The 27,941-nt window shown below is 32.3% G+C and overlaps 2 protein-coding genes across 3 annotated transcripts; one reads left to right on the top strand and one right to left on the bottom strand.

The window, feature by feature from the left end:
* Positions 1-14: 14 nt before the first annotated feature.
* On the bottom strand, positions 15-10,458 carry LOC148602405 (uncharacterized). 2 transcript variants are annotated; one of them, XM_088553684.1, is made up of 4 exons: positions 10,331-10,458; positions 7,407-7,739; positions 5,638-5,832; positions 15-1,034 (listed from the first exon to the last, which is right to left on the bottom strand). In XM_088553684.1, exons 2-4 carry the CDS (start codon positions 7,725-7,727, stop codon positions 651-653), a joined length of 900 nt encoding a protein of 299 aa, XP_088409810.1. In that variant the 5' UTR covers positions 7,728-7,739; positions 10,331-10,458; the 3' UTR covers positions 15-650. The 2 variants fall into 2 exon arrangements, with proteins under 2 accessions (XP_088409810.1, XP_088409809.1); XM_088553683.1 differs by lacking the exon at positions 10,331-10,458 and adding an exon at positions 9,406-9,564.
* Positions 10,283-24,408, top strand: LOC148602404 (glycoprotein-N-acetylgalactosamine 3-beta-galactosyltransferase 1-like). Its single transcript, XM_088553679.1, has 3 exons — positions 10,283-10,541; positions 13,230-13,906; positions 17,418-24,408. Exons 1-3 carry the CDS (start codon positions 10,304-10,306, stop codon positions 17,781-17,783), a joined length of 1,281 nt encoding a protein of 426 aa, XP_088409805.1. The 5' UTR covers positions 10,283-10,303; the 3' UTR covers positions 17,784-24,408.
* Positions 24,409-27,941: the final 3,533 nt, after the last annotated feature.

Genomic DNA, 27,941 nt, shown 5'->3' with positions numbered 1-27,941 from the left:
ACTATGTAAGTAACTATAGCTATAGGTATATACTTTGGAAGTCCTAGATGTCGTGTTGCCTCATTAAAAAATGCATATTTAGTTTAACTTTAATACCCTTTTTTTACAAATATACAAAACATCAATGCTTCATGTATCGCTGTAAAATTAATAGAAGAATTTATTTGTACAGTCCATCTAGGCAATGTTTTCATCTGTTCAAAGAGTTCTACAGGCACTTTAGACAGTCATATCTTCATTTACTTTGAATGATATTACAAGTATCTCCAGTTCCGGTTTGTTAAAAAAATATGTTGACTCAACAAGTGTCACTATGTTACGAGGCTTTACCATCATAGCACAAATAAAATGTATATTCTGCCATCTCATTTTTCTACTAACTTTAAGCTTTGATAGTTCAAATCAGGGGGGTTATACTTCCCTTCAGGGGTGGATCCAGGATTTCAGTAAGAATTTCAATAATAGACTTAAAAGTCAAGCAAGGCAAGGACATGTTTTGGGTAGATTTTGTGAAAAATCAAGATTTCATGCCAAATAATTTTTCTTCCCAATTTTAGAGGGGGGTATGCTGGGTCTGCCCTTCTTTGAATCAGCACCTGCTCTTAAATTCTGACTTTCATCACAGAGTGAAGATTTTTGGAATTTTTTTATCAAGACTTATTTGTATGTTTTCTGTAAATAACATCAGTCACTGTTCCATCGTCCTTATGCATTTTAATCAAAGGTTCGTAACCCTTGGCAACCATAAACTGATTCAAATCTCCCACTGATCCTGGTTGGTTGATGTATTCAACCGTGACCATTTTGATGTCGATTTTGTCAAATGGGATTGTTTGGAGCACACGCAGCTCGTCTCCTTCCACATCGAGGCTGAAGAAGTCAACTGTTGTTTGATTGAGAGCCAGAAGTATGGAATAAAGAGGAAAACATTGCACTTCTACAATATTTTCTGTTATTTTCCAGTGTTTCAGCCAACTTTCTACAGAACTGTCATGTATTACTCTCCCAACATTGGATGCCTTGTTAAATCTCAACTTTAAAAGAAAAAAGAAAAACTTTATGACTGAAGTTATTTTTAAAACTACAATAATAATCCCTTAAAGCTGCAATAACTGTCATTTTCGTAAATATTTGTTTCTGTTGAAATATGCCTTAACCTTAAATTATTTCTACTAAATTGTGCTATTCTTGTATAATGTCACTTGATATCCACACACAAAATGCATTAAATACGCGAAATAGGTGTCGTGGTAATTACATCAGATTTGACAACAATATAGATTTTTAAGTCAATAAAGTTCCGTAACTCTGGAACGACAAATAAATAATTCTTCGAAATCGAAAGGGAGCGTTCTTCCGTGAATATTAATATTGTGCTAAAATTTCATTTGAATCCGTAAAAGCGAATTTGAGTGATGGACGGAAGGACCAACGGACGGACGGACGGACAATAGTTACCATTATACAACCATAATCTAGCATGTCTATAAAACTGTATGCAAAATTTCAAGAATAGTATCAGTACCGTTGAGTTATTACATCAGATTTGACGATAATATAAATTTTTAAGTGAATAAAGTTCCGTAACTCTGGACCGACAATTAAAAAAATCTTCAAAATCGAAAGGGAGCTTTCTTCCGTTAATATTAATATTGTGCTAAAATTTCATTTGAATCCGTAAAAGCGAATTTGAGTTATCGCGCGACGTGTGGACGGCTAGACGGACAACGGTATACCATAATACGTCCCGTCTATATAGACGGGCGTATAATAAAATGAGAATTTTTTTTCACAGCACTATCAGGAACAGGGGGTAATTTCTGCGTAGGACTATTTTTGCGTACGTTCCAAAAGCTCGTTGGTTGAATTGGTGGTCTGTAACCTATAATTCAAAGGTAAGGTTCGAATATAACGCAAGGATCCTTTTGAAATTTTTGTATTGTGATATAATGTGGCACAAATATGGTCATTATTAATCTTAAAACTAATCAAGAACTAGATGAAATGATATTAAAACAAGGCACGTGCTGACCTGTCTATCCATCATTGTTATTTTTTAACCAAGGTTCAAGTTTTTTTAACCCAGGTGAATGGCTTATCGGCAATCTTCGGAAGTAATGCCAAAAAATAATTAGAACAGAGCAATCGATCTTTCCTGATTAAAAACGTTGTTTTCACAATATTCTGTAGGTATTATCGACATTTATTGCTTCAATAGCATTACTACAAACTTGTTTCATCGAATCAGCAAAATTCAGTAGAATCAAAAACTGAACAAATTTGGCAGCTAATGCAGCTTTAAAGTAGAGAATTTTACGTTGTACACTACACCATTTTTCATGTAGACTTTTTTTTTTACTTGAAACATTGCTGTGACTAAACATTAATTTACCAATATTTTCTAATAGGCCAAAAAAAAAAAAAATATCCAAGATTCTCATCCCCCCAGAAAAAAATTATTTTGATTTTTTCCCAATTTAGGTCAATTTCTTTCAAATTGAAAACATTTTAGCTCACCTGCCCGTAAGCCAGGTTAGCTATTGCCATCACTTGGCGTCCGTCCGTCATCGTCGTATTCATCGTTAATAATTTCTTCAAACATCTTCTGTTCTGAAACTACCGTATAGATTTGCATGAAACTTATAATGATTATTCCTAAGAGTATCCAGCACAAAATGACCGTTTGGATTTTTGATCGGTTAAAAACATGGCAGCCGTTACTAAAAATAGAATATAGGGGTCAGACAGGAGATTTTTGCATATATCTCCAAAACCGTTAGGTTTAACTAAATCAATAAAAGTATTCAGCATGATAAGATCTATCTGTGGTCAAATTTTGGTGAAAATCTGTTGACCCATGTTGGAGTTATTGCCCTTTTTGGATGTTATTTGCTGTTTTGATGTTATTACTTTCAAAAAATCTTCTTCTCAGAAACTATTCTACAGAATTCAATGAAAGTTAGTATTCTTGTTTTTTAAGGTATCCTAAACAAAATGACCGTTTCGATTTTTGATCGGTTAAAAATTGGCTGTCGTTAAAAATAAAACATATGGACAGACAAAAGATTTTTGCATATATCTCCAAAACCGTTAGTTTTAACTAAATTCTGATATGATAAAAGTATTCAGCATGATGAGATCTATCTGTGGTCTAATTTTGGTGAAAATTTGTTGACCCATGCTGGAGTTATTGCTTTTTTTTACGTTTTATAGCTGTTTTTTGATGCTATTACTTTCAAAAATCTTCTCCTCAGAACCTACTCTATAGAATTAAATGAGTTGGTATTCTTGTTTTTAGGGTATCCTAAACAAAATGATTGGATTTTTGATTGGTTAAAAACATGGCTGTCGTTACTAATAATAAAACAGGGGTCGGACAGATGTTTTGTGCATATACGTATCTCCAAAACCTTTAGATTTAGCTGATATCTTTCAGCTGCTGGAATGATCTTTATTATAAGACCTACAAAAGTCTCCAAGGGATCAAAGTTGTCAGATGACTCCATGTAAGAGTTATGGCCCTTGAGAGGAGAAAAATGACAGGGTTTTTTTTTACAGTTTTCAGCTAATATCTTGAAAACTATGATAGAATGAGACTTTCAATTGCTGAAATGATTTTTATTTATAAGGCCTAAAAAAAGTCTCCAAGGATCAGAATTGTCAGACGACTCCATGTAAAAGTTATGGCCCTTGAAAGGCAAAAAATGTTTTTAGCAGTTTTCAGCCAATATCTTGGAAACTATAATAGATAGAATGAAACTTTCATTGATGAAATGATCCTTATGATAAGTTCTACCAAAGTCTTTCGAAGTCAGAATTGTCGGACAGCTCCTTGTTAGAGTTATTGCCCTTGAAAGGCAACAATTTAACCAGGTGAGCGATTCAGGCTCCTGGGAGCCTCTTGTTCATTTATTAATAAATTGATGAAAAAAATAATAAAATTTGCCCATCCGCCCCCTATTCTGAAAGATTTTGGATGAGAATCTAGAAATTGTTTTATGATGGTTAAAAATATCCAAGCATCTAAACAGAAGGACAATTTAGAGACATTAATCCAAGGAGTGGCAGATCCAGAAGGGGTTGGCACCACTTTTTTTTTGGAGAATTTTTCTTTTACATGTGTAAAATTTATCAAAAAGGTAAATAATGTCCTAACATCCACCCTTTTCCGAGGAACTTCGGCTGGCACCCCTCCATTTCAAAGTGTCTGGATCCGGAACTGCCAAGTACGTGGCTAACATAATTATGCAAGCAAGAAACAGAGATGATCTGCATACACAACGTAGCTAATACAACTGTATATCAAAACTAAAGATAATAAAAACAAGGAAGTGCACAAAAAAAAAAAAAAAAAAAACTTCAGTGCACTTGTGGTACTATCCCACACACACACACACACACACACACACACAACTATGAGTTACATCAGGTGCTCCGGAAAGTAAGCTTGCCCTTCTCTGCCAACAGTTACCGTGGCATAGCAAGTGACCATCAAGTCCAGATGGTAATAGTTCGCAGATGTGTGTATGATGTCCATTGCAATTATATATTACTGGTTTTACGGAATTAAAAACAGATGTAAAAGCCCCTCAACATTTTAACCATGAAATAAACATATTCAATTTCTGTTTTAACTTTTACTAATAATAAATTTTAACATTGATATATATAATTTCGACACCGTATGTTTAGAACTAGTTCCATGTATCATATTAATCCCTTTTGGGATTCGGCGCTGGAGATTTTTTGTTTTGTTTTGGCCACCACCGATGGTGGTCAAAACAAAAAAAAATATCTCCAGCCGTCGAATCCCAGAAGGGATTAGTATCATGTAATTTTCCGACCAAGCAAGGACTTTATATCATTACTAGTTGTTGTTGCATTTATTACGATTTGTGAGATAATGGGACGACTCTTTTCGCCGAGAAGCTCTGAAGCTTGATGCCAATAAATGCGATATTGAGTTTTGAGTTCGACTATCGGGAACAGGGAATTCTAGCTCACTGTGTGTAGTCGGCTCTCCTGTGCAATATCAATTATATTCCAAATGCTTTTATTTCCAAAGTATAAACAGAAATATGAAGTACAAGTAGTTTACAAAAACACGTCTGCTCACGATGGAAGTAATGATACTAGTTTAAATAGAGATTTTATGTTGCTTAGCAAATGAAATTTGTTGTGGTCAATTTGTCATTAGAAACGTATAACGGAACATCCAGTTGTAGGACATATTGACCATTTAAATAGAAAAAAATGCATAATGTTTAAAATTCCATATCTTCAGCATATGAGAGTATACATAAGACAATTTACTTAGCAAGCTTAACCTTGATAACAGTAATAAATGAAATGACCTTATAGATATAGATTGACTTTGGATTAAAATAACCAAAATCTGTGTCTAACGCATTAATGCCTTTCTTGGAATAATCTGTTATTCAAGTTTTGAATATTTTAGGAATGACTGTTATATTTTTTTCGGTCTATGAAGAAATAACCTCAATCACGCGATGCACACCAAATAACCTGCGTAGCAAATTTGATCTAGGAGATGGTGGACACAAATTTTCAAGTATCCAATCCGAAAGCGTGTTACTTCTGAAATTAAATTACATACAAGTGTAGATAGAAACTTGCCTTAGCAGGATAAGGATACGGATTTAAACAAGCATTCATGGTAAATGCTTTTCTGTTCTTACTCTTCAGCTTGGCGTAGTTAGACGGATCGGCCTCTATCAGTAGTCCGTTCCAATGCCGATGGCGTTCGAAAAATAGTGTATTAGAACGCTTCTCGCCATCCAGAGCACCACATTCAATGTAGAATCCACCCTCCTTAGAAAAAAAATAGAAAGAAAGAATTGTAAATCACACGATGTAGCCCATATAAGGAGCATGCATGCTTAAGGGGACGATCATTTGATTCTAATGACAGATTTCATAAATAAATATCTTGGCCTGAATATATATGGATTTATACTATTTTATTATGGCCTCCACTACCAAGAAAATAAAACAAATAACTTTTCTGAGTATTCTACTCTTCAGTGTAATGAAAGTAAACAATCTAGCCGTATAGCGTTTGAAAATAATTTTTCAGATGAGCACATTTTTGAAAATGATAATTTTTTCCCAACCAAAACTGCCAGCCACCCCACCCCTCTTATGAATCAAATGGTAATCCCCTAGGTATAAAGAACAACTGGTGAAGCCATGACTGTTATAATATACTGCGAGCAAACATATTCTGGACAAAAAGTGCAATCAGAGCCGTGTTGTTCAATAAGCAGCGTTGAATTTCTGTTACAGAAGATTTTTTTTTTTTTTTTTTTTATCTACATATGATTTATTTATACATTACGATAGTCCTTTTGTAATTTGATCTGTATTATTGAGAAAACCATATGCAATGAAGTCTCACAAAATTCAACCGAATTAAATAACATGTATATTATTATAATCTCGAAATTAAGTGCAACCACTGAATGACTAATGGAGACTGGTTGTGTGGTATATAACCGTTTCTCAATTAGAAATAAAAAAAGAATTCGGTGGGTTTTTGCATGAATTATACCCCGTCTCATTTTTTAAAAATAAATATAGATGATATTTCTTTATGTATGTTTGAGAATTTTAGAATGGCTTGTTTCTTGCTTTCTTTTTCTTTTTTTTTGCCACAAAAATGTTCCGAAGTGAGTTTGTTTTGTCTGGCTCTTGGCTTCATTATTCTTTCTTTTGGGCCTACTGAAACATATATTTATTAGTATATTATATACTGACACGAGCAAGACTGTTGCCGCCACTAAACGTTTACTTTTGTCACGTACATATGTATTTTTCAGAAACATGTTGCACCATTATTTTGATGTATAACACGCCTTTAAAAAGGATCATATCAAAGAGGTCATTAAACGGAATGTTAAATATTCCATCGTGTCAAATGACATTGGATTTGTTTAAACCGTTTTGATAGACACATATTGGTCCATCGTCATCCTTGAATAAAAACAAAAACAAAACAAAACAACTGGTTGTTCAGCAAACGAAAGTATAATAAATGATCAATACTGCAATAATGCATGTATAACTTGCCCCTTTGACTTCTTATGGTCAAAGTAATCTTCTTATAAGAAAGAAGCGTATGTGACCTTCAATTCAATGATGATAAGTTAACCATACAAATTTCTAGTAATAAGATTAAAGGCCCATACGTCCTTGTGTGAAAGTTTGAAAGAAATTCTTAAGATGTTTTTATTGTATATATATAAAATCTTATCAAATCCTATTAATCTTGTCTTACTGAATTTCAAAACAATTTCATCTGTCAATGGACCTCAAAACACATCAAAGATTACCGTTATTATTTTCATTGTTAATAGTATTGTTAATCAAATGCCCATACATCCTACCAAGAAACCAAGGCGATTGTCCACAAAGGGTGCCTGTCCGCTGGAGAAATCGAGTTTCCCTGGATCGTCAAGGGAATATGGTTCGTTGGATGGGTTTTCTATAAAATGCTGCCTAATAATTCTAATCATCTGCTCGTTGTCCATCCCGGCCTTTTTCATGTTGAGCTCACCCATGATGTGTCTGTCGTGCGGACTGTTTTCTAAAGGCTGAGGTACAGTCTTTAGAAAATTCCGTATCCATAAAATCAACAGAACCAGACATCCCATCGATGTGGTAATAATCACATAGCCCCTGGTACTGGTAGCAAGAATCAGTTTCATCCTTTCGCCGATCTACAAATAGTTCTACTTTTAAAACAGAATGTACTTGATATATTTGAGACTATTCATTGCTTACACGTGATCGATAAACTGCATATAATTTCGATTTTTTATGTCTTCGAGAACAGTATAAAATTGTCTGTCCGATCGCCAGTCACCTTCATAGTGACACACAATAACTTAAGAACTCTTATCCAAATTTCTTTAAATAACACTTAAAATTTTAATTAGAGTAGATCTGTATAATTTTTTTGGGGTGAAAAATCGATTCTCTGCTCTTGTGTTATGGAACTTCAACACTCGAATAAGTGGGTGTTTTCCACATTTCCCATCCTTTTCAAAACTGCTTCAAAATTTACCCAAGTGTTTATGATAATCCAGGGAGTGTAATTAATTTATAGCCCCTGGATAATCTTAAGGTAAATGTATATATACTTTTGAAAAAAGTGAATATCCGATTTTCATGCAAGAGTTGTCAAACGTTCCGCTAAAGAGTGGATATTCTTTTATCCCATATTTTCAATAACAAAAAACGCCTTCTTTAATTAGGCTTAATAATCTCAAAATCAAGTTCGGCGAGCTCTTTTTTTTTTAAATTAAAGTTCTGAAGTATGTTCATTCAAGGTCATTCCTATGTTGGTAAGTTAATTTACAAATATAAATAAAATGATAATATGAAATATTGTAATAATTCATTTCCAATATATATTTTTGTAAGACATCTTTAACATTGAGTTCCAGCCGAAGTTTTACTTTACCCTTGACTCTGTATGAATCAAAATCATGTGGAAACCTCAAACTTTCAAATATGTTTAAAATAACTAAAAAAAGTCTAAATGAAATATTAACATCGAATTTTCAAAGTGAATATCCGATTTTCATTCTCGAGAATTTTTTAAAATATTTTTGCAAACCCATTGCCATGGAAATATTTTGTATTAACCTGAACTATACCAAAAGGGAAATTTTACTATTTCAGTGGACTTGGAAATGGTATGGAATAACCTTTCCAGCAGTACAGTGAAATTTCTTTGATAGTTACCATGGCAACGGGTTTACCAAAATAAAACGTGTATTTTTTACATTTACATGCCAAGGTGACTTCATACAATAAAAATATGCAATAACGGAAACTTCTGTTTTCAAATTTCTTCCTTATTTTTCGTCCTTAAAGAGAATTGTTCTTAAATATATTGAGAACGCCTATTTGGAACTACTTTAAACTTTTCAGTTGTTATTGTGATCTCAAGGTATGCAAATCTAATGAAAATCTTCACGAGTCAGAACATTTGTCCAGTTTACTATATGTCGCGGAAACATGGTCTACCAAAAATCATTTTTGCATTTGCTCAAATAATTAAGCTTATCTACTATATAGGGACGCCTTGTATGTATCATATGCATACCCATATTTAACAGTGCAATTTGGAACGATAAATGAACGGATCATATAATACGTTGCCATGGTTACACTCGCACCGGAGTGAGAGTGCATTCGATTAAACTAACATTTCCACCGTAAACAAAACATGACAGCACGTCGAACGTTATTTTGAACAATATTAACAGTTTGCAAAAATCAGAACTCGACAAAGTCTCGTGTACAATTACTTCCAAAGTGTACATTAGCATATTTTGAATTAGTTCTCATGCATATTTCTAAACCGTTTATACTTACATCAGTTACATTAGTTAAAATCATTCAGTTGTATCTTCATCTCAATATACAGCACATGGCGATGTGTACATGGCATACAATGTACGTACATTTATTGATTGTTCCAGCAGTAAAATGTGCTAATGAAAATCACACAGAAGAAGTTCTTGATGGAGTCATTGATTTTTTATACATGATGAACTGTTTACTCATGAGCTTAAAACGGTACATATAAAAAACAAACATATTTTTACGCTCAAATAATTTATTTTGAATTATTTTGTCAGTTCTTTTTAATACAGCGAGTAATGTATGTGATTAACTTCAGGAAATAAATTAAGAAGTAACTTCATGGAATAAAGTACACAATCAAATCAATTTCAAACTTGCTGAGGAAAGTAATGGATCAGGGGCGGATCCAGGGTTTGCGTTTAGGGGGGGGAGAGGGTAATTGAAATGCCGTGCAAAGCAAGGCAAACAATATTATGGGGTGAAACTAGTGGTGATTTTTTTTCTTACCTATGTAGGGGGCGGTACTCCAGTCCTTGGATCCGCGCCTGTGGATGGCACACCCGTACCCAATTACTTGTAAAGTTCCCCCTTTTAATTGAAGCTAGATTGCCCCGAATGGCGGGTAAATCATTGTCACAAAATAACATTATCTTGTAAATTGTATGACTATAAAGGCAATATTCTAAAATCATAATTCCATCATGAATTTCTCACTCAAAAATAAATGTTTTATTTAGTGACAAGGATAAATGAAATATAGGATAATTTTTCGATTTTTCCCACCAGAAGACATACGAAAGACATAGTGTGAATAAACTTTGGGACGATTCAAACTTCATACTCTTGGAACTTCTCGTGACTATCCCTTCTTCAGGAAAATCCTAGAGAGAATCGAAAAATTGTCAACATGGCACAAAGTTTGAATGTCACTCACAAGGGACTTATGTTGTTTTTCGTTGGAATTATCCTCGGATTTTTATTAACTTTCTTTTTTACCCAACAAAATAACCGTGTGCAATATGGTCAACAAGTGTCTTCTGGCATATTCATTCCAAACAGTCCACATAGCCACGGAGAAATGGATCACCTAAAGGGTCCCGATGTCTCTGTTGACTGGAACGATGCACATTTTCACAGTCACGCAGGTTTTTCTATTTCAAATTATACGTTTGTTGCTAAGAAAAGTTTGTGTTAAGGCTTTTCAATCGGTAGATAAGCAAATATCTATTTTTATCATATCTGAAAGACATTAATAGTATTATGTAACAATATACATGTACATGTACCAATATAGACTATAGTGATAGTCCGGTTCACATTAGAGATATCAAAGTCAAAAGCAAAAGAATTCTACCAAACATGCACAACATTGTATAAAACCAGATAAAAAGCAACAATACAAATTAGCATGGACTTTTTGCTTGTGCCAGTTGTGGGATATTGGTGGTCTTTTTCAAAACTGCATGTGTACATGTACAATGTACATGTACAAATATACATTTTTTTTGTACCTCATCCTTTTTTTTCTTGGAAAAAATATGCATAATTTTTTTTTCAAATTAGGAAATTTGTAATAACCAAACAAAACCTTATATTTATAGAGGGTCTCAAGCAGTAAAAACAATTGAAAATGAAGTTGCCTTTGGAATAAATAACACAGCCCTAAACAGCCTTGGAAAAAATCTTCATCTAATAAAACTTCATATTGAAATCAAAAACAATTAATCAGGGTAATTTTGAACAGAAACACCATATCCTACTCTTCCAATTCTAATAGGGAAATACAATGTAGTTACATGTAATCTTTTTGGGATTATTTTTTAGCCTTTTTTGATAAATTAGTAAACTTTCTGCAAGGGAAACAACATTATTTCGGAAGTACACATAATTTATGACAAGCAGTATGTCTGGCAGTAATTTTTTTGATTGATGTACACGTACAATGTACGTACATGTATACATACAAAATGTATGTACATGACATACATGAATTTTTCAACCTTATGAAAGGAATTGAAAAACTACATGTACATGTATTTGCTAGGGAATTACACATGTAGGTGATCAAGCAATGATTTATATTAGCAGGGTTCAAATGCAAAAGTACTTGTGTAGTGCATATTCACATTGTACAAATTAGAAACTGAAAGGATGTTTGTGACATTGTCATTGATAAAACATACTCCAAAAAAAATATCTTTGATGAATTTTCATTCTGGTTGATTGGCTTTCATGTTCTCACCTTGTAGGCTGAAGTGAGAAAATTTAACTCAAGAAAGGGATCAATTGTACATTGTACATGTACATTAATATCTGTGTGAACATTGAAAAAATGTACATTTACTATTTTCATAGTGTACATGTATACGGAAATTATTGTGAAAATTCATTCTCTGAAATTTTTGTAAAAAAATATACCGGGTACGTGTGTTGATATAAAACGTGTGATCTTTTGACCCATAAATCATGCTTCATGTACTTTTATTCAGCAAATAGGTCATGATGGACCATTTGGTTGCCCAAGTAATTTTCTGGACCAAAATGTACAAAATGTAGCCAAAGTCCATTTAATTTATTTTTTCAATTATTGAGACAAAGAGCTGGTCCATAAATTTTGGTATATCGTAAATTGATCCAAAGTATCTTGAACTATTTGTTATATTATACTTTTATTATCTGCACCATGAAAACTGATTTATTCAATGGGTCATAGTTTTCCTTTCCTCGTTTGTCTACCCCGGACTTTACTTTTTATGAGCAACTCGGCGGGTGTTTCTAGAAAAGCAGAGGATGCTTACCCTACCGGTGTACCTGGTCCATGCTCCCAATTTTTAGTGGAGTCCGAGTTGCTCATTTGCTTTTGTTACTTTGTATATATGATTTTAGTTACTGTATGTTCTTTGTTGTATATGTCTGTTTTCCATGTCGGGTCTTTGTCCCTGGATTACATTCTTTTGGTTACCGCTATAACCTTGGTTCCCTTGATTACTCTTTCAAATGAACTAAACTCTAGAGTATTTGTGTGGGATGGAGCTAATTGTACTCAATTTGATTTTGTTGATAATTCTACCCCGTGTTGTTACATGTATCACTGATATCCCAAATAATGTGAATCTGTGAAACCCACTTTAACATATGCTGTGCATCTGCATTCAATCCTAAGCAGGGAATGTCACATATAAATGAATATATACATATACATACTTTCTGTTTTGATTTGTGTACATTATGTTCATATACAGCACTTGTGTGATTTTCTCTCCGAAACAAGGCTGTTAAAATCTATCATTTTATTAATGAAACTTTGAACATTTTGCAATAGAAATATTTCTGTGACTTAAAATTAATCGGTTTTCTATGTAGAATGCTATTTCTGTATGGTTTTCCCTTGCCAAACCTATTACATTTACAAATGTACATGTAGACCTTACTAAGTTTAGTACTGGATCAATTGGTGGAGTATTCTTTAATGATTTGAAGACAATTAAACACTTATTAACTTTTCATAAATTGAATAAACTTTTGACAAAATGTCCATGTATATGTATATCTTGAAACATTTTTACATATACTTTTTAAAATTGCTAAAATAACAATTAAAACTGTTTATATAAAATTTGATGTCGATTTCAAAAGTTTACACAGCGATCAATATCAAAACTTTTTTCATTGAATTGATCTGTGTATTATTACAATGTCCGTGACTGGGTATATTCAGATGTATTCTATGACATTCCCCGGCTTGGAACCAATCAAAATACATGTTATATTGTACATGTAAATTTCTAATTCATAATATAACTTACATGCAATATTTTTTTTTTAATTTTTAGATGAGTCAGATGCCTTGGCTAAACAATTAGAAAAAGAAGTCAGTGTCCTATGCTGGGTGATGACCAACCCAAGCAACCACCAGTCTAAAGCCAAACATGTGAAAGCTACGTGGGGAAAACGGTGCTCTAAACTTATTTTTATGAGCTCTGCTAATGATGCAGAATTACAAGCTGTTGCCCTACCTGTCAACGAAGGGAGGGATAATCTCTGGGCAAAAACAAAAGAAGCGTTTAAATATCTTTATAAAAATCACTTAAATCAATATGACTGGTTTATGAAAGCTGATGATGATACTTATGTGGTTGTAGAAAATTTACGTTACTTTTTACACGACAAAGATCCAAATAAACCAATATATTTTGGTCGTAGATTTAAACCCTATGTAAGTCAAGGTTATATGAGTGGTGGAGCTGGATATGTATTAAGCCGCAAAGCTACAGAACGTTTTGTTGAAGATGGTATAATGAAGGAAGGAACATGTAGAGTGGATGCAGGTGGAGCAGAGGATTTAGAAATGGGGCGTTGCTTGGAGAGAGTGGGTGTGAAAGCAGAAGACAGCCGTGATTCATCAGGTGCAGAGAGATTCATGCCTTTTGTACCAGAGCACCATTTAATTCCAGGAATACTTCCGAAAGACATGTGGTATTGGAGTTATAATTATTACCCAGCTAAACAGGTATAAATTAAAACCTTTCGACATTGTCAAATGACAGTTGAATATACATGTACCTTGTTAAACATGTAACAATGATGATTTACATATCCAGAGATGTTTTAGCTTTTAAACTGAAAGTAATATACATGGAATATTTCTTTGCAAGCAATTGAATATCTTATCTACATTTTGTATGTTGAACATACATTTGTAGGCTGTAGAAATGACATATTCAACTGTTCACAGAGAAAGACTCCGTTTCTGAAAACTTGGTACACCCTTCTTGAATTTTTATGGGCTTCTCCAATGATCACATTTAATTTCAACCAATCAAATTTCGAGAACACAAATCATATAAAATTAAATAATCTATAAACTACGGTAAACATGTTAATTAGCAGTTGCTAATTTTGTGGATTCTGTCAAGTGAGCTTATTCACTGGTATCAATTTTCGCTGCTTCAAAAAATGTTTAGTGTTTTATAGTGTTAAAAATCAATTTTGCGCATACATGTACAATTTTTTGCAGTTTTCAGTCCACTGCAAAAAATTAGTATGTTCACAGTAAACATGCTACTATTGACATTACAGCACATAGGATTATAATGTTCAGGTGATAGAGTTGGTATTCCATTGATTAAATAACAATCACCTTCCCACCCCTTTATGTTTCTTCCCCTTCTTGCAGAGGTTGGGTAAAGGGGAGGCAGTGGTATCTGTTGCTCTCTCTGTTCATGCTAATGGTAGTTGTTAAATCTTTTTTAATGGCATTGAAAAAAATTGACTTCCCTAATTTAACTTCACTTTACTTTATGTACATTGTACATGTGAGATATTATTTAAGATTTAAAAAAAAAATTTAATGGGGTATTATTTTGTCATTCTAGAAAGTTTCAGTGCTGTATTAAGAGTTTGAAATAATTTCCTTACTGACCTTAACTTGGCTTAAGGTTTACCAGTACTTACATGTATATTTTAGGTCAATTACTGTCAGAAAATAGTTTTCTTTAAGAAACTGAGTTTGTCTTTTGGTAATGTTATATTCATAACTGGTAAACTTCCTGAGAGAGTTTATTGCACAAACGACAAAGAGATATTAACTTTCTATCTAACGTACTTGTAGATAAAAATACATAAGGTACCTGGTAGATCTTAACTATTACACTGATGATTGTTTTCAGTCATCTTACGAAATCATACAGACATATATAATTTCAATGAACTTTTAATGTTTAAAGTGATATAAAAACAGAATTTTTAAATGGAAGATTGTATGGTAAAATTACAAACATTAATTGTATAAACCTCTTTTAAGGGGAGATAATTGGCAGGAATATAAAAATATAAGGTATGATCTACATTGTACCTTGATATGATTTAGGCTTTGAAATTATTTAAAAATGGAATGGAGTTATTTGTACTCAAATGACAATTGACCTTGTTGATCCTTTGTGGCTATATTGTTACATCACTGATGTCTTGACCAGTGGTTGCATGCAGGACTTCCTATAACACACACTATGCATCTGAGTTAAAAGTCCTAACTCCATTTCTGAAATACATTACTTCTGACAGACTATGAAGCGGGTAATTTTCATGGTGCCAAATTTTGTGACTCTCTTTAAATAGGGTTATTACATGACTATAGTCTTTATTTTTTGCACCTTCATAATTTTTGGAAATGGAAATTATAGGAAAAAATTTCTAGACTAAAAATTGACCAGCTTTTATTTGCAAGATTTCCCAAATCTTGAGAATATAGGGAAAATTATAACCTGACAAGAATTTCCCACTATAATATTCCCATATTTTGAGCTATTCTTGTGTCAGAGCATCTACAAATATAGGATGTCCCTTACAATCTATCACTATGAAGTTTATATTATCTTGTAAGTCGTCCAAATAATGTCTAATTGTTCAGTTAACTACATTTCAACTAAATGGTCATTCAATCATGGAAGGACATACTGTGGCAGTATAATTGTTCATGGGGTACTAATTTTTGTGGTTTTGGTGGGTTTAGTAAACCATGAAATTTGGTTTCCAACAAATTGGAAGTTTCCCATTCTTTTATATGATTTAGTTGTCAGATCCAGGAATTCAAGAATTTACAAATTGAGCATTTTTCCTCTTAACCATGAAAATTAGTACCCACAAATAAAAGTACCTTCAAACTAACTCTATTAATTAGTAGTATACATAAAAGTCTTATGAAATCCACAAAATACATTTTTAACAAACCACAAAATTTAATAGTGAAACCTGTTTAAACCAAATATTTTAAGTTTGTAGAATTTGTTTTTATTAGACAATAGTTCAGTAAGTTTACCCAGTTTCATAATGCATTTACATATACATATGCATTGACTTTTAAAAGTGTCTGGTTTAGACAGGATTTTGGTTAGTTCTTGGTTTGGTTTAGATAGGATTTTGGTTAGTTCTTGGTTTGGTTTAGGTTTCGATGTATTAACTAAAACAAGTACATCAATACTGTGGTACTATTGCACTAAAGATCTGCATCTGCTACTTGCTTTACTTGTATTTTTCTTCCTCAACATCAACTGAGCTCCATCTTATCTCATTTATAAATCAAAATTGGATTGTGCAGTCTCTGATCATGCTGATATTTAAATACCGTAACATCTGGTTTTGACAATGGTGTTTACACTCTCAAATTCTCATAAAAAAAAAATTGTAATAAAAAATAATTACTATGATCATTATTAACAGTATGTTGTCTTCTGTTGAAAGTTATAGATGTATTGTAATCTTTTGTAAACAGCGATTTGGGCGTGATACCCTAAAATCTGTTGAACGTTATAGATGTATTGTAATCTTTTGTAAACAGCAACCTGTGTGTGATAGCCTATAAGAAATCCAATTCAATTGAAAAATACATGTAACGAGAGGTACACATGCTCTGTCTAGCCTTTATTTATTTACAATGAGTAAAATAGTTAACTTCATGGAATATTGTTGATCTCCCTTGATTAAATGACCATTAGCTGATGAAATGTCTTAGGTAGCTACATGTAAGTGGACAATTAATATGAAAATTTAAAAGTTTTCGTAGTAAAAATGTAAAAAAATCACTTGAAAAGTGGGAGGTATATAGTGATCATGGTGTCCGTCCATTCATCAGTCCATTCGTATGTTTGTTTGTCTGACCCCAGTTCTAATTGGCAACTCCTCTGAAACTGCTGAATAGAATTTGAAACTTTCACAGATTCTTTATTACATGATGCCATTCTGGACCTACTATTTTGCATTTCCATCAGAATGCATAAATCACTTGTGGGGTATTCTATATGGTATCTTGGGAGGGAAGCGGGGGTATCTCCAAATGTGCTTCTAGTTTTAATCTATGTTTGATAGAAAGTTTGTCAATTGCCCACTTAAACTAATTAGTAAGTTCATCATGTGACTGTCATATAATCAAGGGAAGACCAGCTATATTCCCTGACGTTAACTATATTACTGTCTGTAGTATGGAGGACTCAGAACTCATCTACTTCTTTTGTTTATAATTTTAGGGTCCAAGTTGTTGTAGTGACTTTGCTATCACATTTCACTATGTACCTCCAAACATGATGTATGTATTGGAATATCTGGTCTACCATCTGAAGCCTTACGGTTACGGACAGATCTATACCAAAGTTCAACAATGTGATGGTTCTTCAAGTGTAAACAAGAAATCAGAAACTTTAGTGAATTCAATAAACAAAGAAGCATTGATTTCTAAAAGAAATGAAGAAGAGTTCAAGAAAGACGAAAATATTGTCTCAAGTAGTCCAAATGGTGATATAAAAACCAATAAAAATATTAATTCAATCAATAGCAAAAATTTACCAACAAAAGAGAACAAAATTCTCCAGAGTTTAGGAAGTGCAAAACGGTAGTACATATATTTATTTAAATTAATATTTATTATTATATAGATGAATTGTTTTCTTGTGGCTGTAATTTTGTTTTATTTTTATGGTCAGTTAGTGTTGAAGATTTAACTACAAGTCCATTTAAGAAACAGGTAGGCAGTGATACTGCTGAACATTCTATTGAACACACATGATTCAAATAACAAATAGTGGGAAATATTGTAATGAAGAGAAAAAGTTTTTAGCTAGTCATGCACATGAAATAAGGAATGATGTAAGCATTTGCATGGCATTTCAATCAATTTTTAAGTGATTAAGTTCACGTATTAGTAAGAATTGGCAAAATGTATAAGATCTGAAACATGCATGTCTAAAACCCATAGATGTGTCAATTTACATTCACTCAAGAAAGTCTCTTCTTTGATCTCCACGTCACTCATTCTTGGAAACCAATGGTTTACTACGCTTTCTACATTCCTCCATCTTGATGTACTAAGCGTAGTCAATCGTAGGTTTCCGAAAATGCAAATTACTGAATATGGAAATTTTTCCTTAGAATGTCCGAAAATTTTGAGTTTTGAAGAGTTATCTGCCTCTGTTTGCAGTTCATTTCGACAAATTTTTAACTCATTTTACCAAAATAACCTAGAAAATCTTGCCTTTATTCCTTGATTCTGATGGTACTCAGGAACTCTTGCCTTTATTCCTTGATTCTGATGGTACCTAGAAAATCTTGCCTTTATTCCTTGATTCTGGTAGTACCTAGAAAATCTTGCCTTTATTCCTTGATTCTGATAGTACCTAGAAAATCTTGCCTTGATTCTGATGGTACAAATACATGTAGTCAAATTACACTGTCAAAGTGGCAAGTTATTTCTACCTAAATAAAGGAATAACTTACCACTTTGACCGTGTAATTGGACTACATGTATTTGTACCATCAGAATCAAGGAATAAAGGCAATAAATTTCATGTCATGTTTCACCCACTGCCTGATTCTTACAGAGGCAGACTCTCAAAAATACTTCTTTACTACTTTAGATCAGCTTCATTACATATCTAGCTTCTTTGACAGCATTTAATTTATTACAGCATTTTTTTTCCATGTATTTTTGTTGCCTAAATATTACATGGTCAAGTACTTAACATATACTGTCCCACCTACAAATGATGCAGGATGTTAAAGTTCATTGCAGCAGTAATATTTAAGGATGATTTCTTGGCATTAATATGTAAGGGAAGTCAACTATGTTATCTTGTAGTCTTGAAAATCACAAATTGAAAGTGTGAAAAAAAAAATTAACCAATCAATAGGAATCAGCCTTTCTTGTCAATGTTGTAACTAAAACTTGTAACAAAAAAGAAAAACTTATATGCACATAGTAATAGAATCTTTTCAGATTTCTGTACATTCTGATTTTAAACTGTTATTTTTTTCTGTTTGGGTTGATTTCCTTTTGTACAATTACATATCGTTATGTTTCTGGCAACAGTCTATAAACAATATCTCCTTTGTGTATATATGACTAAGTACTCCGTTCAAACATTTAAAGTAAATGGGAACTTTATTTACCAATCTGACAGCTTTTCTTTCCTTCTACAACTCCAGTCAGACTTGTATTCTACTTAACTTTTTATAAGAGGCAGTTTTTAAGAAGTTTATCAAAGATTTCACCAAATGTCTTTTAATATTGTACATTGCACACATGTTTTGGTTTTTATATCTCCCTCTTCTGAAAGTGGGCAGTATGTAGTGATCATGGTGTCTGTCCATTACAGTTTTCTATAACTGTCACAGCCATTGATTTTTTAGACAAGCTTTATATAAGTATGCATTATCACAGAATTCGATTTCAGACTCAAGTAACATCTACATCCTGTTTTAAAACTTTTCTATATATTTTGACCATATTGTTTCTTGTGTGGTGAAGAGAGGGAATCATTTAGTGAACTTTGTCTAATTTTATGTACATAAAGTACCAGTCCATATAAAATTCAGACACTACTTATGGTAAGGTGATTCATGTTGTAGAAAAACTCATGGAAGAAACAGTGCTTTTTTGGTCTTCATATGCTATATTTTTATGTGACAATGGTCTTCTCTGTATTTAGATCTGTATTTTTGAGAAAACTACACTTAAACTCCCACTAAAATCAACCAAATCAAACCAAATCAAGAAAGATAACTCACTTTTGCAAAGTTCTAATTTCATCAACAATCTACATAAATTTTATCTCAAAAGGGCAACTTCCAAATGAAAAACTGAGACTGGTTATGTGGTCTATAGCTGTTTCTGAACAAGAAATAAAATGAAATTGGTGGATTTTTGAGATGAATCACCTCCTGTCTGTTTTTCATAAAGACTGCTACTTAATCTATTTTAATTGGTGTTGAATTATGATTCTTGTAGTGATAAAGTGTGTTATACTGTTATGACATACCCTTATTAAAGCATAAGGGCCTGAAAAGGCTTTTATAAAAAGGTGTAAGTGTGTAATAATTAATATTAGTTTTGATAGAACAATAGGACACATTGTAAAGTCAAACCATACAGTAAATTTTATACTTGTGACTTTTTAGGAATTTACGGCAGGCACGTTAGCTCCATTTCTTAATAAAACATTTATATATTTTATTAAGCATTTAGTCCATGTGAAATTTATTGCTTTGAAACAGTTTTTTATCTACATATAAAGAGATACATCATTTAAGACTTTGTCAGGTATTTAAGTGTCGGTCTCTGTAAGAATTAGGCAGCGGTTGATACATTGTATAAAAAAAACCCAGTTACATGTGTAATTTGACTATTCACACTATCAAAATCAACGAAAAAAATTAAGATTTTTCGTATCATTTTGGTAAGTTGAGTTATGATTTCATTGAATCTAGCAAAATGTACAGAATATGAACACGGGCAGGTAACTTTGTCAAAAACTCATTTTTCTAACATATTATTGAAAAATTTCTTAACAAATCCAGTAATGGTTGTATTTTCATTTTGCCTGATTCTTACAGAGGTGTATACTTAAACAAAATTTAAGTACTCTTTTTCATTTTTAAATACATTTATGTATACATGTATACAACACTCAGTTTAGAGCCAGTAATATTTACCACTCAATTTTATCAATGTTTATTTGAGTCCATCACAAATTCTTTGTAGTCATTCATTTACATTTTTTCACTCAAGTACAAATATAAAAGTGAGCAAAATTTAGATTTCACATTAAGATATGAACACCAGGGCCTGGCTTGAAGCCACTGCCAAACTCTTTTCCTTTTATTTTCCTCTTTATTTTCCAAAAGTCACTTTCTTTTCTGGTTAAGACTACACAAGATTAATTTTCTTGGTTTAAGAATTTTTTTACAACAAATTTCAGAAATGAAGAAAATTGTCAAGAAAAAACCTCAAAAGTCTCTTTGTCATCACATTTATCATGCATATACCAATATTATAATAGGTCAACTTATTAATGCAGGTGAGGATCCAAGGAATGGCATTCTGGGCATCTTTTTTGGGGCATAAAATCTTGATTTTTCAAAAACTCCATACCCAAAATTTTCTTGCCCTGTTGTGTTTGGCATTTAATTCTTCTCAGTCCTCTTAACCTTAGATCCTGGATCTGCCCCTGCAATGCTTATCATGCATTTAGTTATTTAGATATGAAGTCATCAACAGTATACCTCAGATGCATAAGAACAAAACCCTTGATTTTAACATTTATGATATTCTTTGTTTTATCATTTTACTCATAGTTATAAAAGAAAAAAATAGGAGAGGAAAATTAAATTCAGAGGGCAACTGACATTTGTCAGTATTGTCTTTTTTTGGGCAAATGGAAAGACCAAGATACAATAAAACTTGTCTAAACTGAATTACATTTGGATTGAAAAGTTTGTTTGGTTTAGACAGTTTTTTTTCAGGTGTTTGGTTTACCCAGATTCAAAAAACATTTTAATTGGTATAAAGGGATTTTGACTGTTTTAGACAAGTTTCATTGTAAAAATTTATATTGATAGCCAAGACAGCTTCTACAATTTTATGTGTTTGTAGTCAACATTGCAGCTTTAATTAACAAGAGACAGCATTAGTTTCCTATAACCTGATTTATTCAAATGACTCCTATATTTTTTACATTCGCTTAAGCATGTTCTTTGTTGTGCTTGTTTTTGAGATATAAGTATTGGAAATTTTGCAGGAAAAGGAATTCTCTACATTTTCCATAGGTTTTGGCTTACTAGGTTTTATCTATTAAAACCACTGAAGAAATGACAAGGATTTCATAAAAACTTCCCAAATTACATTTCAAGGTGTGTTTAATGAAATTGAAGAGAAAAATGGGAGTCACTGGATAAAGAAATATCAATGGATAAAACCAGAGGAGTCTGAAAATCTGATAAAAATGGCTGAACATGACCAGCGAACATGCATAAATACAAGTGTTAAACAATGGCTTGATGTGAAATTACTTGAAGGCCTTGTTTATAGCACAAATTTTCCTTATTGTTTGATTAAAAAGAAACCCTTGAAACAAATATAACCAAGTAATTATACTGTTGCATTTATTTCTTGGCTGATTGGATGTATTTTACATTAATGATTACATGTATTTTTTGCATAAATGATTACATGTATTTTACATGAATGGTTTCATGTATTTTAAATGAATGATTACATGTATTTAACATGAATGATTACTTGTATTTTACATGAATAATTACATACATTTTAACATTTATTAATCTGAATGTTGTTCTAATTTTACAGTGCTTTAGAATATCAGTTTCCAGTGCAAGTTTATCATGTTAATTTTGATCCTAAGTTTTCTACAGAAAGCTGAACATTCTACTGCACTGTTTTATTATTTATCAATGTCATGTCTCAATACATTCCAAATTAAAACTATTCATTCCATGATTGGGAAAGATCAACAGCACAGAATTCTACGGTTTAGTTCGGTGGAGGGTTAGGCACTTTTCTAGTTAGTACCACTTTTATTTTATTGCATTTAAATGTTAATTTTATTACATGTAATTCTTTAATTAAGTAAAGTAGCAACGATTTGATTTTAATACTTAGTTTATGTGGATCATTTTTGTACTTCAAGACATTGTTTGACTTTTTATTCAGTTTTATATGACTAACAACCTGTAATTGCTAGTACTAAGTCAGTGTACATTTCTTTTCTACTTCTTCCCATTTGACTAAAATATAGTCAATAAGTGTACACACATTTATAGGGATTCCTTTCAATATTTAACCATCAGATCAAGTGTTCTAGTATTTGGTGAAAAGTGGTCGGCAGCAGGGGCAGATCCAGACACTTTGAAAAGGTGGGGTGCGAGTGGGGTTCCTCATAAAATGGGGGTGCTAGGACATTATTTGCCATTTTTTGTCAATTTTACACATGAAAATGACCAATTTTCCAATGAAAAGGGGATGTCAACCCCCTGCACACCCTCCCCTGGATCTGCCACTTGGCTAACTGTATTGTATTTACTGTATTGATATTAATATTTTGAGGCTTCAGTCATGGATTGATGGTAAATTGGTGAGGTGTCAAGGGTGCCAGTATGAGGATTTTTGTGACCATCAGTCTATATTTGAAAACAATAAACCTAAAAATACAATAAAGTATTCAATCCTCATTTTAATGCAGCTGTTGAAAATTTCTGTGTAAATTGCAATCAGAAATCTTTGAAAAAATGCTCATTCATACAGAAGGTATTTAAGGGTCAATCCTGGATTTGATTCACTAAACTTTGATGTAACAATATAAGTTACATGAGTATAAGGTGTAGTATTCGTTTTCTTTTGGTCAACTAAAGTTTTATTAATAAATGCTTATTGTAAAAATTTTCCCAGTCACCAGTTTTTATAGTTTAAACATATGCAGGTATTATCTACATACTTCCAATGAACATAAAATGTTTCCTTAATAAAAAAATCATGAATTTTACAGTAATCATGCTTTTTATCATATTCAGCACAAAAGCACAAAAATTAGCTGTCTGTTCCATTGAGTGAAAAAAAACTTCATTGTTGATTTTCTGATACTGCAAATTGTTTGCAGTATTAGAAAGTCAACACAAATTTGTTTATGCTATAGATTCAGCAGCTACAGGGAAATGCTAAAATTGGTATACGGCTAAAAGAAAAATAAGAATGTTTACTGTTAATATGTTTTAAAACTCTTTTTAGTTGTTGATAGTTCATTTCAATTTATATACTTTTGAAAGGTTCAATATATGATCTCTTTTGTTCAAACTGTTGTAACCAAATAATTCTTTTCAATGAATTTGTCAACAATTTCTTTGTGGCCAAGTACAGTTCTTACAAGTACAATTCCCCAAGTTGAACAAGAAGTCCCGGAGATGTACATTTTCCTATGAAAATTTTAGTCCCTGAGAAGGTTTAATATTTACTCTGAGTTTTTATTTAGACCCTTTGTGTTCCATTGAATTAATATGAATGATGTTACTATTCAAGGGGAGTAACTCATTAATGTGTTTTTGTTTAAGTCAGTACATGAATATGTTTGCTACTGTTATTGTTTTTATAGTTTAAATGATATTGTTGACTGCTGGATGATAATTATATTGCCGCTATTAACCGAGTAATGACTCAAATAAACTTTTAAAATTTAATGTCTTCATTTTTCTTCATTATAATACGACCGCAAAAAAATTGCTGTCATAAATTGGTATGGTGCTGTTGGCATCCATGTTATCATCAGTGTCCCTGTCATTGTCACCATCCATGGATACTAGATCTTCGTGCTATAACTTGAATATTAGTTAGTTGATCTTTGTAAAATTTTACAACATTCCAAACCACAATGGGTAGGTTTTAGAGAAGTTTGGTGTGTTCATATTTGCCCCAACTGTTCAGGGTTCAATCTCTGCTGTAGTATTGAGCTGCATCCTACTAAATATCAAAATCAGCCCCAAAAACTAAAGTATTTCAAATAAATTTGAAAATTGCATAATTTACTAGTTGAATATGTGACTTTTGTGAAAAACCAAGTTTCATTGCTGTTAATGCATGTGTTGCACTAAAATTTTTTAGGTAAATAGCGAAAAATTGGAAAATCTAGCTGAATTGTATTAAAATAGCTCATTTCATGAGACATTTTTATGTAGAAAACATAGAGCGTATTTATCAAACTCTTTGATATTTCTACAAAAATAGCCTTCTGTACCATTACAACTCCTGACAAAAGATTTTGTTGTTCATAGCTTGCACTCTATATTTTTTGATTAAAAAACTACCCATAATCCTCACATTTTGTGTAATTCTTCGAAAACTGTGTAGATGTAGTGTTTTGTGCCCTCCTTGTGAAAAAATTATCACGCAACAGCATGTATTTTCTGTATATTAGTATTCAGATAGTATTTTAGCTTAAAATAAGCAAATAGTAAATTTCAAAAAGTAAGTTGAAACTTTCGCAAAATAGTAGGCCAGAAACTAGTGTTATTGAATTTACCCCTTTCCTTTCTGTCTGTTAGAAAGCTCATATCCCTCTTAACTATTCAGTATGGAATAAAACCCATTATGGTTGTATTTCTGACAATTATTCAGCTCAATAATATTCTATTATTTCTGCAAATATAATTAAGTTTTTTTTTCAAAATTGAACTGAAGATTTGAGGGACTCCTTTTTGGATGTTAAGTAATAAAATAGCATTTAGGGAACAAAGTTCTTGCAGTAATGTTTCAAGAAGCATTTAATATGCTAAGCATGTTCCATCAAAAATAATTATCAGTCAAAATATCCTTCACATCATTAATATTTTATGATTAATAAACAGGAAGTGAAGAGCAGTGATTTTAACAAAGTAAATTGGCAGGAAAATTCGAATTGATAAAAATTGTCTAGTTTTGAAAATCTTACTGTATATTGATCAAGGAAATTATTTTCTTAAGCTGAATGATTACAGTGTAGAATAATACTTTATTGAAAACTTTTGAACGTAATTGCTAATTAACTTCTGGACCGGTTTAAAAAATTGGGAAAAGGGTGAAACAGAACAGAATTTGTTGTATAATGCAAATATTGATTACAGTTTTTAGTATTGATTGACAATCAGTTTATGCATATTTGGCGAAACAGTTCTAAATAATATGGGAAATGCAAATGTATGATTATAGTTATATTTTACATCATGTAATATCTTAAAATTTGTTCATGATACAATTTTCACAATTAAGAATAAAAAAACCTTGTGCTAACAGCACTTTGATTAACCTCTTTTTACTAGGAAATGATTCCAATAACAGTCCCTATAATTAGTACTAGCATTTGTTTGGTTGTATGCCACATTGTGAAATTTTTCATAAATTTTAGCACTGATATGACCATTGTTGAATTCAAGATGTAAGTCCAAAAAATATGCCGAACAAGCTGTTTCTGTAGTCTCTTTTATCTGGAGCTCTGGCAGATATGTTGATGAAAACCATTTGCCAAAAGAAGGGTCAATGGACAATACATCATCAATATGTAAATATTTAGCATCTTGTACATTTTTCCTTAGGAGATTTTGAAGAACTTCAGTCTTATATTAATACAAAAACAGGTCCGCTAGGAGAGGAGCACAGTGAGTGCCTATTATCAATGAGGAAATTAAGCATGCTGCAAACCAGCTTTTCTGTGTAGCACACTTTACCCTTCTGAGATGTTCTAGAAAAATCTGTGGATTTATAACCTAGAACATAGTATCTCGGATCAGCAAAAGATGTACAAAAGAAGTCAAAAGTTTGAAGAGAACTAATTCCCGAAAAACTACTGGATTTTAGTTTTTCAAAATATCTTAAGAATTTGTAAGTATCAAGATATGATTAATGCCACTATGAGAGTAGGCGGTATTGCAGCTAGCTTGCTGTCCACCTTTCACTGCGAACATCATCTTTGTAAGGTAAATTATATTGATATCTCCTTCGTGGATCAAGATGCAGATCCAGCTTAATACCTTTCTGAATTACTTGAGAAGTTTTGGGACGTAAGTCCTCATATTTTATTTTGATGTTGAGAGAAGACACGAAGGGTTTATAGTTGATGGATTTCATCTGTGTCAAAAGTATAGTACGTTTGTATGTGGCATTACCTGGGGTGTTACAATCAATGCCCATGCAACTTCTAGATAAGGCAATTGATGTAATGGGCTTAATTCACAAACATATACAATGTTGTATGAAGCTTTGTCATACGGAGAGGAAAGGCATACCAGTGCCTCATGATCGTTGAATACAGACTTGGGTCGTTTTTTGAGATACGTCAAATCGATTCCGTACCAACGATCGGATGAAACGCATCCAATCTGATAAGGGCTCGACTTCTGATTCTTGGTCCATTTCTCTCCTTTTTTGGGATAGCTCTTATAGGAAACAGGAGACTTGGATCCGCTCCTGGTTATAACAACCCCTTTTAGTTGGATTTTTAATAAAATGAATTTGTGCAAAATTTTGACAAAATGACCAGTGGAACTTCCTATGATAAATTTCTGGATCGGACCCAACTGTTTTAAATTTGTGGTTACACCTCAGTTATAATTGACTATAATTTTGCAACTTTTCTTGAACACTTATATGTATATAGTTCGATATGGTGTATTTGAATACTTCTTGTCCGGTATACATTTTGTTATTTGTGGATCTTATACTTTATTTAAGTTTGGTTCTAATAATGCTGCTGATGAGAGAGTTCATTCCTAGAAATACGTGCACAGCATTCTGAAATATGCTATATTAATATCGGTATTTATACAATACATTTTGAATTAGTTTTCCAAGCTAATGGTTAATTGCCTGTTAATACTTCCGCCAAGTTTGATTTTTTAAACTAAATTTGAATGGTATAGAACATCTAAGGGTGCATGCCAGCACCGGTAGTGGGAAAAATGCATGAAGTTTTGATTTTTCACATATTGCACCTCCAAGAATTCTATTAATGACACCTAACCTGAAATCCTGGATCCGCCCCTGGCCTTTTTTTTTGAATTGACACATCAGTCAATTGTCATGAAGGAAAAGGGTTAAAATATTACTGAAGGGCCGAGGATACGGGGCGCCGAATGGAACTTGATCTTTTTGTAATCAAAATTAATTTTGTGTACACAAAATTGAATTCCGTCATTTCATTTTTGTCGTGCAAAACTATGTTATACAGACCTTTTTTATCACT

This window comes from Perna viridis, chromosome 11 (genome assembly GCF_037379345.1).
Source record: "Perna viridis isolate PV_CMFRI_1.1 ecotype Kerala chromosome 11, ASM3737934v1, whole genome shotgun sequence".
Taxonomy (NCBI): domain Eukaryota; kingdom Metazoa; phylum Mollusca; class Bivalvia; order Mytilida; family Mytilidae; genus Perna; species Perna viridis.
Note: the sequence above shows the minus strand (reverse complement) of the source record. Positions and strands in the feature narration are given on the sequence as shown.

Bases quoted from the DNA above. Each gene is read 5' to 3' on its own strand.
- LOC148602405 (XM_088553683.1), bottom strand. From the start codon at position 9,429: ATGATTTTAACTAATGTAACTGAT. The intron at 5,833-7,406 runs GTAGGATGTATG...TTTTTTTCTAAG, and splicing joins ACAATCGCCTTGGTTTCTTG to GAGGGTGGATTCTACATTGA. The intron at 1,035-5,637 runs GCAAGTTTCTAT...TTTCTTTTAAAG, and splicing joins CGTATCCTTATCCTGCTAAG to TTGAGATTTAACAAGGCATC.
- LOC148602404 (XM_088553679.1), top strand. From the start codon at position 10,304: ATGGCACAAAGTTTGAATGTCACTCACAAGGGACTTATGTTGTTTTTC. The intron at 10,542-13,229 runs GTTTTTCTATTT...TTTAATTTTTAG, and splicing joins ACATTTTCACAGTCACGCAG to ATGAGTCAGATGCCTTGGCT. The intron at 13,907-17,417 runs GTATAAATTAAA...TTATAATTTTAG, and splicing joins ATTATTACCCAGCTAAACAG to GGTCCAAGTTGTTGTAGTGA.